The sequence below is a fragment of the Mastigoproctus giganteus genome, chromosome 6 (genome assembly GCF_048544385.1).
Source record: "Mastigoproctus giganteus isolate SK-2022 chromosome 6, ASM4854438v1, whole genome shotgun sequence".
Lineage (NCBI taxonomy): Eukaryota > Metazoa > Arthropoda > Arachnida > Uropygi > Thelyphonidae > Mastigoproctus > Mastigoproctus giganteus.
Genome location: NC_143580.1, coordinates 204675024 through 204692938, shown reverse-complemented (window position 1 = coordinate 204692938; position 17915 = coordinate 204675024). Strand labels below are relative to the sequence as shown.

The window sequence follows — 17915 nt, the reverse complement described above, 5'->3', positions numbered from 1 at the left end:
TAAGAGGATCCCTTTGTGTTCCCACTTCACTTTGTTACCCTTCTCTGTATGTAGTACTCAAGGCGTGGCCTGACCATTGCCTTATACAAAGGAATTATTATTATTAGCTATATGGTGCAAGGAAGCCTGAGGCTTATGCTGATATTCTGCATTAATTGTGTCATCAAAGAAGACTGATTCAGCTGTTCCGTTTGGTGAAATTGCACACCATGCTGTGCATTTTTCAGGATGCTAAAGCAGTCTCCATGAATGCATGGGGATTCTTGCTGCCCCACCAGCCAAATAAAAAAAAAAAAAAAAAAAAAATCCCGAGTTACCCAGAGAGAGAGTCAAAAGTAGAAGGGAGTCCACCAAGAAAGAGAAGAATAATGATATCCAGCTCAGGACCCTGGGTGTGCCAAGCCCACACTCACCAGATATGAGCCCTTTTGTGCCCTTAAATGATGATAACTGCTCTACATCATCAACCTTTGCCCCTGGCAGACATACCATGGTCCTGTTCCACCTATTTACTTAAACATCTTCCCTCCTTTTTTAACGTGATTAGTATTAGTAAAGACCAAACAAGCTTATACAGCGTCTACCAAACATTACCTGTTGTATCCCTCTAATAATTTTTCTACATTATTAAATTTATTCAAAACACCCACCACCAGAAGGATGATTGTTTCAAAAACGAACTAACTGCTTTCGAAAGTAAATATCCATACAACTGTTCTAAAACTATCCTTCCTGAATTTAAATGTACGTCCCCCTCCCGATGTGTGCTGTCTGTGCAATGGACGGCTGCCATCCGAACTTTATTTACTTACTGTAAGGCCTTAACCACTTTAATCAGTTCCCCATCGCAGGTATATAGTTTCCAGATGCTGCAGTTTGCAGAGCTGAAGCATGTCTTGCATGAGTACCCGATTGTTCCCTCACTGATATCATTGCTCTTCTCTGCACCTGTTTCATGATATCCATATCCTTTCTAAAATGAGGCTTACAGAACTGTATGCATTATTCAAGATGTGTGCCTAGCTATTGTCTTATATAAAGTGAGAATTACCTCATCCCTGCTGGCAAAATTCTTGTATATCATTGACAAAACCTCGTGAGCTGTCCTAGCCTAACAGCCTGTCTGTACTGTCATACTTTGTGTGGGACTTTGCAGTTACTTTCAGGTCTCTTTCAGAATCTATAAAACTAAGTGTAGTACCACAGAGTTAGCATTAGTAGAGGCATACGATGCTGGAAGCCTGTTCCACCAATCAACTACCTGCTGGCTAAAGGAAAATTTCTGCACATCTATTCTACAACTGTCTTTCCTCAATTTGAATCTGGTGCCCCCTCAGGTTCTTAATCTAAGCAAGAGGAAGAATCCCATCAGCATTCAGCTTGCTCATCGCATTCAAGGCCTTATACACCCCCCATCAGATCACCTCGCAGCAGGTGCTTACTCTACAGTGCTGCAATTTGCAGAACTCGATCCTTCTTGGTAAGAGCACCCTTTTGTTCCCCTCATTAATCTTGTTGTGCTTCTTTGCACCCATTCTAGCAACTACATCCTTCCTAAAATAAGGCCTCCAGACTTGTACACAGTACTCTAGGTGTGGCCTGACCATTGCCTTGTATAACAGGATAATCACCTCCCTGTCCCTGTTAGCAAAATTCCTATATATCATTGACAAGACTCCATGACCTGCCCTGGCAGCCCCTCTGCACTGCTCAGCCAACTTCATATTTGACTACACAATTATCCCCAGTTCCTTTTCACTTTCCCTTCCCTGAGTGTAGTACCACACATTGTGGCGCCTCCATAGCCAGGTAGGCAGGAGCAGCAGTGCATAGCACACGCTTCTTGATCAGACCGGGTTCGAGCGCATGACCACCAAATACAGAGGATGTGGAAAGGTCAGGAAATGACCACCGCATATCCCCGGAGCAATATGGCCTTAGTTGCTAATGCTCCTAAAAACCAAATAACAAACAACCATACATTTTACATTTCTCTTCGGTTATTGCTACCCATATGCAGTACTTTGTATTTGTCAATGTTAAACTTCAGTTGCACTTCTCAGCCCATTTTCCCAACTTATCTAGATCCAGTTGGAGTAGCATACTGTTGTTAACAACCCTGCCAACCTTTCTATCACATGCAAACTTGGACATTAAACCTGATATACCTTCATCAATATCATTGCTAAATATACAAAACAACAATGGGCCCAACACCGAACCATGGGGAAGTTCACTAATAACATTTGTCCATGAAGAGCAGTGTCCATTGTTTACCACTGTCTGTCATCTCCCACTCAACCATCCCTTTATCCATTGTAGCAACTTACCCTTAATGCCATGCCTCTCCAATTTGTATAGCAGTTTTCCATGTGCAACTATTCCTATTAGCAAATTTCCTGTATATTATTCACAAGACCCCATGACCTGCTCTGGCAGCTTGTCTGCACTGCTCAGAAAACCATATCTGACTACACAATTTCCCCCAGGTCTTTTTTCATTCTTTACCACTCTGAATGTAGTATCACACGGTTTGTAGGTTTCTTTGGAGTTATTTCTACTCATATGCAGTACTCTGCATTTGTCAATGTTAAACTTCAGTTCAGTTGCCACTTCTCAGCCCATCTGCCTAACTTTTCTAGATTATTTTGCAGTAGCACACTGTCATTACTGTCATTAACAGCCTTGCCAACCTTATCAGCTGTAAATTTGGACATTAAGCCTGTTATTCCTTCATCAATATCATTGATAAATATACAAAACAATAATGGGCCCAACACTGAACCCTGGGGAACTCCATTAATAACGCCAGTCCACGAAGAGCAGTGTCCATTAATTACCACTCCGTGTCTTCTTTTATCCATTGTAGCAACTTGCCCTTAATGCCATACTGCTCCAATTCAAGTATATGATATCAAATTTTTTTGCCTCCAGTTCCCTTGTAATCACATCATAGTATCCAATCAAATTGGTCAGACAATACTTCCCCTTAACATGCCCATGCTGTGTCTGAACTATTACTGCAGGCTTGTCTAGATGCAGTGCTTCTTTAGCCAGCAACGTCATTATTTTCTGCGGTACAGAAGTTAAACTAACATTGTTTTTTTAACAGAAGTTAAAAAAATGAGTATCTCAAAGCCTTAACAGGTCTGTAATTACTCGTTCCCCCTTTGTGAATTGGCGATACATTTGCACATCTCCAGTCTGTGGGGAGGCCCTCATAATTATGGCTTAGGGTTTGCTTACTTCCTTTGCCATCTCCTTTAATACAACTGCGTAGATCCCATCCACCCCAGGTGCCTTTCTCATATTTAACTAAAACAATTTATCCTCCACTTTACTCTGTTATTACAAAATCATTAAGCTCCCTGTTAGAGTTTAATAAGCTTCTGTCCTCCACTTTCCTACAGAATTCCTCGTGTGCATGTAGATGCAAAATACTTGCTCAGTTTGTCAGCTATCTGAGTGGGATCATCAACAATCGAACCATCAATATCAAGTGGGCCAACCTGATTCATACCCTTCCTTCTAGAGTTTATATAAGTAAAGAAGTCTGCTGTTTTTCTTTGCATCCTTTGCTAAAGATTTCTCGTAATCTGCTTTCGCTTGTCTAACCTCATTTGTGACTTGATTGCAGACTAGCTTATACCTACCATAGGCTTCTGTGTTGCATGATAATTTAAACGCATCCCATGCATTTTTATTTTTTGCCACGAGTCTCATTAGTTCATCTGACATCCATTCAGGCCTAAACCTTGAACAGTATTTCTTAGTTGGTATGGAAAGCCTAGTAGCTTCCAAGATTAAGTCCTTGAATGCTTCCCATTTAGAATTTGCTGTTGGGTAACATCATCAGATGACAGTAATAAGCTGATAATCCATTTTTAAAATTTGTTTAAAGTTAATTTTGAAAAAAAAAAAAAAACTTATATTTTGGCCAATGATGTAATCAAAGTAGTATTCAGGCATGTATTTGATCATACCTTGAAGTAAACTTATTTATTTTTAATGTATAATTCTTTCTATATTTTTCCATCACCAGGATGTTGTAAATCACTATAAGAAAGCACAGATGCCAGTACCGGAATGTTTGGTAATGTATTTTGCATTAGAGATGCTCCAAATTGTTTCTGAAATACATTTATGTCATATCATCCATGGTGATATCAAGCCGGATAACTTTTTGCTTGTTAATGTGTAAGTATACATACCTAAAACTTTGCCTTTATTATATTAATCCATAAATGTTGCAAGATGACCCCCATGCTTTCTTGAATTTAATTGAGTGAGCTTTTATTACATATCTCATTACTTTCCACTCCCAGTTTACAGAAAGTTTTGAAAATTAATGATAGTCCTAATGCACAATCTGTTATTTAAAAAAAAAAAAAACCTTTCCTGTGCAACAACTTTAAATAAACTAACAGCTTGGCAAATATTGGAATTTCCCTGCAAACTCATCAGTACTGTCCACATTGCCATAAAATTTGTTGAGTGAAAGACATGACATAGGAATTAATAATTAAAAATCAAAGTAATAATATTTAATTCCATATTTTTGCAACAACAGTTAGTTTATTGACCTTTAAGGTTGGGAATGCCTATATTAAGCACATTTGATATATTAACTTATTTTTAGTGTTTCTAAGTTTGAACCCACTTTGGGATTCTCTTATTAAGTCAGTTCCCAAACTTGGAGGGCATTCCAACAAAATAATAGCATTTAGCATTAGTAGAGGCATACGATATAAGAAAGCAAGCTTATGCAGCATCAGCCAAAAACCCCCTCCCATCTCACCCCTCCATTCGTTCCAAATGCCTGTCCAGCTCAGCCTTAAATTTATTTAGGCTATCAACTTCCACAACAAATGATGGAAGTCTGTTCCGCCAATCAACTACCCACTGGCTAAAGGCAAATTTCTGCACATCTATTCTACACCTGTCTTTCCTCAATTTGAATTTGTGCCGACTCAGGTTCTTAATCTAAGCAAGAGTAAGGATCCCATGAGCATGCAGCTTGCTCATCGCATTCAAGGCTTTATATACCTCCATCAGTTCACCTCACAGCTGGTGCTTATTCTACAGTGCTGCAGTTTGCAGAACTTGAGCCTTTCTTGGTAAGAGCACCCTTTTGTTCCCCTCATTAATCTTGTTGTGCTTCTTTGCACCCATTCTAGCAACTCTACATCCTTCCTAAAATAAGGCCTCCAGACTTGTACACAGTACTCTAGGTGTGGCCTGACCATTGCCTTGTATAACAGGATAATCACCTCCCTGTCCCTGCTAGCAAAATTCCTATATATCATTGACAAGACTCCATGACCTGCCCTGGCAGCCCCTCTGCACTGCTCAGCGAACTTCATATTTTACTGCACAATTACCCCCAGGTCTTTTTCGCTTTCCACTTCCCTGAGTGTAGTACCACACAGTTGGTACGTTTCTCTTTGATTATTGCTACTCATATGCAGTACTTTGCATTTGTCAATATTAAACTTCAGTTGCCACTTTTCAGCTGATTTGCCCAACTTATCTAGGTTCAGTTGGAGCAGCATACTGTCTTTACTGTCGTTAACAACCCTGCGAACCTTTCTATCATCTGCAAACTTGGACATTAAACCTGATATACCTTCATCAGTATCATTGGTAAATATACAAAACAACAATGGGTCCAACACCGAACCCTGGGGAACTCCACAAATAACATTTGTCTACGAAGAGCAGTGTCCATTGATTACCACTCTCTGTCGTTTCCCACTCAACCACCTCTTTATCCATTGTAGCAACTTACCCTTAATGCCATACCTCTCCAATTTGTACAGCAGTCTTCCATGTGCAACAGTATCAAAAGCTTTCCTGAAATCCAAGTATATGATATCAAAATTATTTTTGGCATCCAGTTCCTTTGTGACCACATCATAGTATAAAATTCAAATTGGTCAGACAAGACTTCCCTTTAACAAATCCAGTTCCTTTGTGACCACATCATAGTATAAAAATCAAATTGGTCAGACAAGACCTCCCCTTAACAAATGCTGTCTTAACTATTACTGCAGACTTGTCTAGATGATCCCGCAGTGCTTCTTTAACCAGTGATTCCATTATTTTCCCCGGAAAACAAGTTAAACTAAGAGGTCTATAGTTACCTGTATCACCTTGTGAACCCCCTTTGTGAATTGGTGATACATTTGCATGCCTCCAGTCCTTGGGGACCTCCCCTGAGTCCAAGGAAGCTCTCATAATTATGGCTAAGGGTTTGCTTACTTCCTTTGCCGGCGCCTCCGTAGCCAGGTGGGAAGGAGCAGCAGTGCATAGCACACGCTTCTTGATTAGACCGGGGTTCAAGCCCGTCACCACCAAATACGGAGGATGCGGAAAGGTCAGGAAATGACCACCGCATATCCCAGAGCAATATGGCCTTAGTTGCTAATGCTCCTAAAAACCAAATAACAAACAAACAAACAAACTTCCTTTGCTTGCTCCTTTAATGTAAATGGATAGAATCCCGTCCACCCCAGGGGGCTTTTTATATTTAACTTCAACAATTTCTTCTCCATTTTGCTCTGAGTTATTAGAAAATCACTTAGCAACCTGTTATAGTGTGACAAACGTCTGGCACTCCCTTCATGTGTGAATGTCGATGCAAAATACTTATTCAGTTTATCAGCTACCTGAGCATGATCATCAATAGTCGACCCATCTATATTAAGTGGTCCAATCGATTCATCTCTTTCCTTCTATAGTTTACATAAGAAAAGAACCCGTGGTTGTTTTTCTTTGCATCCTTTGCCAAGGATTTCTCGTAATCTGCCTTCACCTGCCTAAGCTCCTTTGTGTCTTGATTACAGACTAGTTTATATCTGCCAGAAGCTTCTGTGTCGCCTGATACTTTATATGCATCCCATACATTTTTTTTCTCTGCCATGTGCCTCATTACTTTATCTGCTGCCTCCGTAGCCAGGTGGGAAGGAGCAGCAGTGCGTAGCACACTCTTCTTGATTAGACAGAGGTTCAAGCCCATCACAGGCGCCTCCATAGCCAGGTGGGAAGGAGCAGTAGTGCATAGCACACTCTTCTTGATTAGACCGGGGTTCGAGCCCATCACCACCAAATATGGAGGATGCGTAAAGGTCAGGGAATGACCACCGCATATCCCGGAGCAATATGGCCTTAGTTGCTAATGCTCCTAAAAACCAACTAACAAACAGTTACTTTATCTGAGATCCATTTAGGCGTAATCCTTGAACAGTATTTCCCAGTTGGAATGAAAACCTAGTAGCCTCCAAAATTAAGTCCCCGAAGGCTTCCCATTTAGAATTCACTGTTGGTAACATCATCATTTATTACAGAATTTAAAAACTGTCTGAGACCTCTGTAGTCACCTTTACGAAAGCAATAGCCCTTCCCTTTATCCTTGATGGTAGTTACATCTTTAAGTAATTCCCACATCAGTACATTGTGATCACTGTCACCCAGTAGTTCCTTTATCTGGAAATTCTTAATGCATGAATAATCACTGCTGATAATCAAATAAAGAGTATTACGTCCTCCGGTTGCTTCTCGAACACGTTGCTGTAGAAAACAGTTATCCAGTAAATCTACAAAAGTCTTGCTAGTGTGTGAGTAGTCAACCCACGAGTTCCAGTCAATATCTGGAAAGTTAAAATCCCCCATTATAAGACATTCCGATTTACTGGCCCACTTTATTTCTCTGCACAATTGCTCATTATACTCATCAGATTCATTAGGCTTATAACTCACACCTACTCTCATTTTTTTCTTTCCCAGTGCTTATGTCACACCGAAGAGACTCAACATTGCATTATTCAGCAACATCAATTGGATGCACTTCCTTAGATTTTATGTGTTTCTTAACTAACAGCGTAACTCCTCCTCCCTTCCCATTCTATAAAACTGTGTCCCAATACATATGAAAAATTATATTTCAACTTAATTTAATCCCTTTCTCCTCTCTCTTCTCTGTGTTGTTTAGAACAAATTAAACTTTAGCAGTTGCAAATGAAGCAAAGAAGCAAGCTCATACAGCATCGACCAAAAAAAAAAAAAAAAAAAAAAAAACAACAACACACACTTCCCATTTCATTTATTCATTCCCTCCAATAGTTTGTCTAGTTCTTCCTTGAATTTATTTATTTATTTAAACTATCACCTTCCACAACAACAGATGGAATTTGTTCCGACAAAAACCACCCATTAGCTAAAAGCAAACTTTCACACATCTGTTCTGCAACCATCCTTCCTCATCTTGAATTTGTGCCTCCCCTGTGTGTGGTCTGAGCAAGAGGAAGAATGATCAGCATTGAGTTTGCTCAATCCATTCATAGCCTTAAACATCCCAATCGGATCAACTCACAGGTGCCTAGTCTCCGGATGCTGCAATTTGCAGAAATGAAATCTATAGGAGCACATTTTGCAGCCAAAAATAAGAAAAAGAAAAAATTCCTGTTAACATGGCCTAAAAGTCTGTTTCCAAGTTAAACATTAATCATAAATTACAAAACATAACATTCGGCATGACATATCCACAATTCTCTGGCATATCTTATTTCAGGAATATAATGGTTTCAGTATTTTCAAAATGTGGTTACTCAATTTGTTTTGCATGGTAATACATATGAATTTCATGAGAGTATTAAGGATATGAGGTTGGGTGATTGTGGTTTCCATTGTACTTTTCATTTTAAAAGTTTGAAATGTCACAGGAAAAGTGAGGCTGGTGGACTGCCATGCATAAACCACATTCTCTGTGGTTTGTCAGGGATTATTATTCGTTGATCCGATTGAGGTGTTTTCATGTAGTTACCACAAATTTTTCTACATAAAATTTAGGAATGCCGGTCTTCAAAAGCATTGCTGGTAAAAAAAAAAATAATAATAATAATAATAAGGACCAGTAAGGTTATTTCAAAAAAACACCAAATCAAACATTAAGTTCATTGGTATGTTGATAATGAGTGTTGACAACATATGTAGGTTTTCTTCGGCCTAAGTATAAATGTTTTGGAAGTTAAGAATTCTATTTCTACTAAAACATAATACATCTGTAACCAGAACTTGTTGAGGATCACTTATGCATTGAAAAATAAATCACTGACAGATTTCTTCATTTATTCATACCTTGTGACAACAATTTTTGAATAGGTATGCTGTGAAATAGTCTTCTATACGCATTTTTTATTATTTTTTTTTATGTAAACCCCAAACACAAGAGGTGTTAGAACCTATAGTACTTAGTACCGTGCTTGGGTTGGAGGTTGAGAAGACGAAAGAAGATATTTGTTGACATTGGACTTGAACCTCTGTAGATTGTAATTTTCAGGAAATACATATGAAGGAAGGTTGTTCCAGAAAACGTCAGTTGAATGAATAAATCAGCAAGATGAAAAGTTGGTTCTGTGGATTTGAAGTTGGACAGTAAATGGATGTTGGCTGGTGGTGGCACATGTTCGGACTGTTTTGAAAGAGAGAGCGGGAATTATAGAAGCCAATTCAGAAGAACAGTGCCCATGGAAGTATCTGTAGAAGAGGCATTCAGCAAAAACAGTATGTCTATGAGAAAGAGAGTGAAGAGACTCTGTTAGAGATGAATCATTAATTAACCTAACTGCCCTCTTCTGAATGGAATCAAGAAGCCTGAGAGAGGTTTTGGGGGCACCACCCCAGATGTGGGAACAATATTCCATGGCGGGGGGGATTTGCGATTTATACAGAGTGAACAGCTGTTTGGAAGAAAAGTAACGCCGAAAGCGAAAGAGAAAACCAAGTTTTTTAGATGGAGAGGAAGCAATATTTGTAATGTGCTTGTGCCAAGAGAGATTAGAAATCAGGGTAATTCCCAAAAGAGATATATCATTTTGCCTAGAAATCGGAGTGTCACTAAAGATAAGCATAGGAGCAGAAGAATCCTTTTTGCGAGATATAAGACAAGATTGAGTTTTAGAAGGGTTGAAATCAACTAAGTTGTCTTTGCCCCACTGCAGAATTACCTGAAGATCAGCATTTAAGGAATTGCTAGCAGATTTTTGAGAAGTTGAAGCTGATTGAGCAGGACAAGGTTTCTCAAAATGGAAAGTGGATGCAATGTGCTATCATCGGCAAAACTATGGATAGGATTTCCAGTCAATGGAAGAAGGTCATTGAACCTTGGGGGACACCAGCATTAGTGGAAAAGTTAAAGACAGAGAGCCATCTACCATCACCCTCAGTGAGCGATCAGAGAGAAAACTGGATAACCAATTACTAAAAACAGTTGGCAAACCGCCGACCGGGCTAGCCGAGTGGGTAAAGTACCTGCCCGGCAACCCAAAGGTCGCGGGTTCGATTCCCGCCTCGGGCTTGGATCAAAGTACTGCAAAAACCTTGGGAGGTGCAATATGGCCACAGAAGCCGATGCACCAACAACTACCAAATCAAAAAAAAAAAAAAAAAAAGTTGGCAAACCATAAGATGGAAGCATGTTTAGAAGACCTTTATGCCAAACACGATCAAAAGCTTTTGAGATGTCAAGAGCAACTACTTGTGTTTCACCGAACCTTTCCATTGAATTAGTCCATAAATGGGTAACATAAGCCAGAATATCACCAGTGGATCGACACTGATGGAATCCATACTGGCGATCGTTGATCAGACGGAAGGTTTCTAGGTAGATTAAGAGTTGGCGGTTAATTGATTTCTCCATTACTTTAGAAAGAATAGAAGTAATTGCAATGGGACAATAATTAGGTGGGAGGGATGTCTCTCTTTTTAGGAACTGGCTGGATATGAGCAAATTTCCAAGCAGAAGGAAAAACACCTTTGGAATAAGAAAGTGAAAAAAGGCGGCAAAGAATAGGAGTAAGTTCAGGAGCACAGGTTTTGAGAACAAGTGGAGAAATACCATCAGGACCTGGAGCTTTCTTAGCATCAAGATTCATCAAAATCCTTCTGATATCCTTATGACTGAAGACCACAGGAGGCATTGAATGGAGCTTGTTGGGAATGGTGGGAGGTGTTTTACCAAGATCATTAATACATGAGTTGAAATAAAAATGGGATGCTAGCAGGTCAGCTTTATCCTTGGCTGAAGTGACAACAGAACCATCTGGTTTGGACAGAGGTGGGAGTAGAGATGGGCAAAGGTTGAGGCCAATAGCTTTGGCAAGAGACCAGAATGCTCTGCTACCATTAGGGAAAGAAGCAAGTTTTCTACCCTTAGCCTGTTCAAACTCTAGTTTTGGACTGATTAATAACTGCTTTACAATTGTTGCGAGCTTTGGTGTAGGCAGAAAATGAAACTGAAGAATTAGAAACAAGCCAATTACGACATGCAACATTCTTCTCTTGAACAGCCTTAGCACATTTATTGGAAAACCAAGGTTTAGATAAAGGACGAGATTTTAAAGTGGAGTTTGGGATAAAGGATTCCATTCCTGGAAGAATAATTTCACTGACACGATCTGAGCAAACGTTGACATCAGAACTTTTGAAACAGTAATCCGACCAAGGAAAAGAATTCTCGCAGGTCATCCCATTTTGCATTCTTGTAATGCTAAACAACACGAGGTTGGGAATAGCCATGAGATAAAGGTTCTATTGGAGAAGAGACGATCACCAAGTTGTGATCCGAAGTGCCTAAAGGATCTCTCACTTCGACCGTGTACTTAGAAGGGTTGTTTGTGAGAAAAAGATCAAGCGTATTGGCTGTATGATTAGGATTATCCGGTATTCTTTTAGGTAAATGAACAATCTGTGCAAGATCATTAGAAATTGCAAAAGCCTCAGCATCTCGACCAGCTGGGTCGGTGTGATTAGAAAACGGAAGCCAGCTGGAGTTGTGAACATTAAAATCACCAAGGAAAATTACCTCACTGTTAGGAAAGTTGGACTGGAGAAAGTCAAGTTGCAAAGAGAGGAAGTCAAAGAGCTCCAAGTGATTTGTGGAGTTTGGAGAATGGTAGAGACAACAGATGAATTTGACACAATTAGGTAGAGAGATTTTAAGCCAGAGAAGATCAAAGAGAGGAGATTCCAAATTGCCAAGTCTCTGACAGGGAATATCAGAATGGACATATGCAGAATTACCACCTTTGAGGCGAAAAGAATCATACAGCTAATAATTTGGGCATCTGAGATGAGCAGTAGTTGAATCAACTGATAACTGAGATTCTGTTAGAAAAAATACATGGGGTTTGGCAGACTGCAAGTGGAAATGGACATCGTTGAGATTGGAATTGAGACCACGTATATTTGTGAAATGAATTATGAAGTTCTTGGGAGGTTTAGATCTTTTCGCAGATAAGCTGCTCTATTAGTTTGACAATTCATGGTGTATTCAATAGTAAGAAAAAGTGGGTGGGACATGCTGTATGAAGTAATGAAATTTTTGGATATTGCGTGCACGTTGTAAGAATAATACACAGATCCTTGACATAACGTGGCCTCGACAATGCTCCCCGCATACACACTACTCGGACTCCCTCCAGTCACTATCTGGCAGAATAGAGGTAGCAAGGTTATACACTAGCTGATCCGGAAGCCTCCTAGAGAGTTACCAATAGGTTCGGTCCGGTAGACTAACTTGCTGCCGGCCTGCAAACACCGTTTTAGAGCTGTACCCTCGAAATGTATGGAATATTGGATCTCGCCACAACGTTCATCATAACCTCAAAAGTCATCAATCATACTGCATGATGGAAGAGATATGGAATGGAATAGGGGATGGAAGAGCTTGCAAATGAAACACTTATGCAACCTGACAACCTTGTGGTACTTGTCATAGGAGGCACTTGTACGGCACAAGTATTTGCTCTTCATTTGCAGTTTGTCAATCTACTGCTATATGAGTCAGACAGAAATTGCCATAGGCAGTTTCTGTATGAATCATGAGTTCATTACTTGCATGGCCTGTGGCATGTAGTCAGACAATGTATCCAGGTAATAACCATTGCTCATTCTTCTCTTTGTTTTTGACATAAGTGTACTGACCTCAAATTAAAACTTGGTGCAATACTAAAAAAATTTGAGCCACTGGCAGGTGCTTGTCTTAGAGACAAATAAAACTGGGTACTCATCAGAGATTCAAATCTAGTGACCTGCTAGGAGGTGATGTATAATTAAAATGCTACATGACTTCTACCAACTTGGCAGATAGCAAGAGGTGGATGATATATTAGAATTATGGAACATCTAAGCAATAGTCACAGAGACCACGAATACATATATACCACTGAGAAAATATAGTACAAGGAGGATACTGAGATGGATGTGTTCATGTATGGAGACCTTATCTGAAAAAAGACTGAGCTTGAAAGGATCCAAAGACGGGCAACTTGAATGGTGGCATCAGCAGTAGGATGACCATATGAGGAAAGACTCAGGAAAGGCTACAGAGCTTGGCAGTCACTTCAGAGGTGACCCGATTGAGGCTCAGAGGGATTAGTAAAATGAATGAAGGTGAAATTCTCGCTGTTCTAAACAATTCAAGAACTAAGAAGATTCATAAATTCAAATTACAGGGCTTGCATTTTAGATTAGATTCTAGGAAGTTTTCTTTTAGCCAGTGAGTCATTGATAGCTGGAAAAAGTTTCCCTTTCAGGTAGTTGAGACTGACAGTTTGAATAAATTCAAAGGTCAACTGATACTTACCTGTATGAGGGGAACATATAATTTGTGTTTTCTTTTCTACTTTTTTTTTTTTTTTTTGCCAGTACAGTAAAAGCCTTTGGTTTCCTTGCACTATTATGGCTATTACTATTACTAGCTGGCTAGTCAAATTGAGCAGAAAAAGATGGCATGGGAAAGTTACAGAAATTATGAGTAATTCTGAAGGCTATTACTGAGAAAATAAGAGAATCGTCACGTTTGAAATCTGTATTGGTAACACAAAAGGTTAGGCTGGCAGTGGCAGATTATGAGAAATTGCTGGCTAAGAGAGCAAAGAACAGGTACCGCCTTTGCACACAGAGGGCAATCCTGGTATATTCAAAAACATGTCCCAACTGTGGCTCAAAATATCACAACCAAACAGAATGTAAGACAACCATTCTTACACATCCAAATTGCAAAGGGTTTTCCATTTCAAATGAAATGCAGGCCCCCCTTCTTAGCCAGAAAATTAGAAAAAATGCAAATTGCAGACATGGTAGGAAAGGCACAAATCCATTTGAATTATACATATGCTGACAAAATATGCCAATCAAGAATAGTTAATATTACAAATCCACAGGGATAAAGCAGACAAGAGAGAGAGATACACCAATCAGTCTTTCCAAAGACTGGAACCCGAAAAAACAATAAATTTTCTTCCATAAAACAAAATGAAGAATATTATGCAGTAATACAAATATCTATGATTCAATTTCCTGATATGATTTTGTAGTTTACAAGAGACTAATTTAACTCCACAGGTTAATTCCAAAACACACACACACACTGTACCATTATATCAAAAAGACAAAAATACAACCTGCTCCACACTTGGAGAGGTAGCAGTCCTACTACATTGAAGAGTTGCATCAAAATACATTCCAATACAAAATTCTGAAAGCAGTTCAGAGAAGTTTGTAGTTTTTATCTGTATCATCCTTATAATTACCTTACCTTAACTTTTGGCGCATTATAGCCTTAGTTGCTAATGCACCAATAAAACCCAAGCAGCAACAACAACCTGACCTTAACTGTTGTATCAATATACCTATTGCCAAAGCATATACAAATATACCTTTCACCAATCCGTATCACCAAAAATCTTAAACTTGTAGCACAAGTACCAACTCCATTCTGTTTATTAGGTGACTTTAATGGGCACTATCCATTATGGAGAGATTCCAATGATGAATCATAATTATTGAATCAGCACTAGAGCAGCTCAATCTAAATTTATGAAACACAGAATTAAATACTTGTATAATTTTTTTCAATTGGATCCACCAATTATTGATCTCTCTATATATTCCCATACTTTTATCTAAACTGCATGCATGGTGTGTGGACAGTGTTAAATGACCCATTTATCAGTGATTATTTTCCAATCATTTGAAACCAAGATTGTTTTCTAAAGCTGATTGGGAACTTTCTCCATTGGTATCATAGACTGATCTCTCTCTCTCTCTCTCTCTCTCTCTCTCTCTCTCTCTCTCTCTCTCTCTCTCTCTGCAGGGTATCAGAAAAAATGATTTTTTTCTAATATGTTCATGGGCTGAGTATTGAAAGGGTAGTGATATAGTGTTAACAATTTCTGTACTCAATAAATAATACTTCAAATAGTAACCTACCAAGTGTCATGCAGTTTTAATAGTGTCTCTTTTTAATTATAGGTCCTAAAGTCAACAAAGTTGTGTGAATGAGGAAAGATAGACAAAATTAGTAACTGTGCAGTTTGGCACACTGCCAGCTTAGACATCTTATCTGAACTTATACCATATAATAACAGAGGTTCTCACGATGGGCCCAAAGTTGTTGAGAGCAGATCAAAAATGCACAATAGTTGTCAAGTCAACTGAACATTTGCATTGTTTTCAAGCAGCCACAGCATATCACCCATAAAGTTTGTGGCTATGAATGAGACTTGGGTCTATCACCTTCAGCCAGGACAAAGGAGCAGTCTAAACAGTTGAAACACAGCTCAAAGAAAGCCAAGTCAATTCTTTCTGCTGGCAAGATGACGGCATCTGTTTTTTGGGATGCTGATAGGCTGTTACCACCAGAAAAAGATTTGTCAAGTCATTCCAAATTTATTTGAAATCAGACCTATAGAAATATGACATCTGTTTGTCTGCATATAATAATTTGTCTTATCTCAGTAGATGAATTTTCATGAAATTTTATTTTTTAGTCTTTTGAACAATTTGTCATGCTTTCCAATAGAAACCTGGCAATTATTTCTTTTTTTCACACATATCACATATAGACTATGCATATATCCAGTGAAATATTTTAATTGACATTGGGGGGCTGAATGTGCCTCTTTATTAACAAATGGAAACTTTACAGATAAAATTATTTAATGGACAGTCAACTCTGTGTCCGTTAAATAATTTTATCTGTAAAGTTTCCATTTGTTGATAAAGAGGCACATTCAGCCTCGAAAGCTCCAAAGTCAGTTAAAATATTTCATTGGATATATGCATTATTATTTGTATCTCTATGGATTCCAGTACAACAGCCCCATTCACTCTTATACTGGATATTATGTTTGTTGACATGCACTGATTGAAAGAATGAATGGGCAGTATGGTGGATGTGTAGAAATCAAATTTTCATGGTTTGCATATAAAAGTTGTTGCTTTTTGCTCTTTTTATTGTTATAAATCATGAATTGTTACTATTGTTCCTGAAATAATGCACTATGTACATGAACTAACTTGTTTGATATCAGTTTCATTAAGTGTGCGCGTGAGTGCACTTGCATTTACAAATATTGATTTTTTTTTTTTTTTTTTTTTTAAGGCCCAGAGAAATTTTGTTGACTACTTCAAACAAAGAACAAGTTGCTTACGTTTGATTGACTTTGGTCGGTCCATTGATATGAAATTATTTCCTCCTAATACTACTTTTACTGTAAAAACAACAACTGATGGTTTTCAGTGCACAGAAATGAAAGCTGGTAGACCCTGGACCTATCAGGTATGTTTTAATTCATTTTATAAAATTTTTATGATGTATGAGTGAAAATAATCAACTTTTTTTTTTTTTTCCCCCTGATTATCCAAACTCAAAAGTGCCTTAAGAGATTTCAAGATAGTAACAATCACCAAACAGATTTTGCCACAGGAATTTTTTGACCTTATTGTAGGCATATCATTATATGTTCATTAGGCACCTGTTGTCTTCACTACATCCATTTTTTCCATCTGCACATAACTCAACTCATGCTGGACCAATGGAAATCTGGCAGGTATTATTTTTTTGCCCTTCCATTTGCATGTAATATCTCAATCCCCAATTGATGGATTTTCAAGGAATTTTATGTTTGACTCTTTTAGATAGATTTCTCAAACCCTCCCAAATTTCATTAAAATCAGAGAAATATAAATCTGGCAACTATTATTTATTTATTTTTTTATTTTCATGCATGTCATTTAGGCTATCCATCTACTTTATATTGTAGCTGAAACACTGGATATTATATTTGTTGCTATGCTCTGATATAAATAGATGATGTAAATCATCTGAGTTAATGCAGTTATGGCAAGAAAGATGGAATAACTTTGATAAAGGAAGAGAAACTTATGTCTACTATGGTCTACATTTCTGATTCACAGTCTCGACAATGAATCAGAAATGTAGACCATAGTAGACAGTTTGGTCTGAATGCTTTCTTTTTGCTGACCGGGCATGGCTTGATGTCTAGGCTGAGCTAGTTCAGCTTGTCGCTTTTGGCTTTTGTTTTTGCAAGGCGATGGAGATCGGTCTCCATGTCATGCTTCATTGTCCATATTACATTGATCTACATGGCCATCTTGAGCATGAGGCTTTTAATCAAATTTTGGAAATGATGCCTTGTCTCTTTTCTCATCAAATATATTTTAGATGTTTTTGCAATTTATTGATATGGTTTTTAAAAGGAGGGAGGGGAGGGAGGGGGAGAGAGAGAGAGAGAGAGAGAGAGAGAGAGAGGAGCGAGAGAGATAGAGAGAGAGAGAGAGAGAGAGAGAGAGAGAGAGAGAGAGAGAGAGAGAGAGAGAGAGAGAGAGAGAGAGAGAGAGATATCCATGGTAAAAGTACTCCTCTACAAGACAGACTGTTATTGGAGGTGCTGGATAGTATGAGGTACTATTAGTGCTAACAGACTAATATGCTGGCTAATTTAAGTTAATGCTTCACTCTGGATATATGATCATTTTAAGTTTAAATTTTTTAAAATTTAAGCCTGATGTTTTGTTTTATAGTTAATTTATATGGTCTGTTTATACAAACT

General features: G+C 38.5%; 1 protein-coding gene across 1 annotated transcript in view; it reads left to right on the top strand.

The window, feature by feature from the left end:
- LOC150084896 (mitotic checkpoint serine/threonine-protein kinase BUB1 beta-like) overlaps positions 1-17915 on the top strand; it is a 202759-nt gene that overhangs the window by 166673 nt on the left and 18171 nt on the right. Inside the window, exons 16-18 of the mRNA XM_090376385.1 lie at positions 4043-4197; positions 14376-14403; positions 16445-16621. Coding sequence (XP_090232511.1) covers positions 4043-4197; positions 14376-14403; positions 16445-16621 — 360 coding nt within the window. The remainder of the gene's footprint in view (positions 1-4042; positions 4198-14375; positions 14404-16444; positions 16622-17915) is intronic.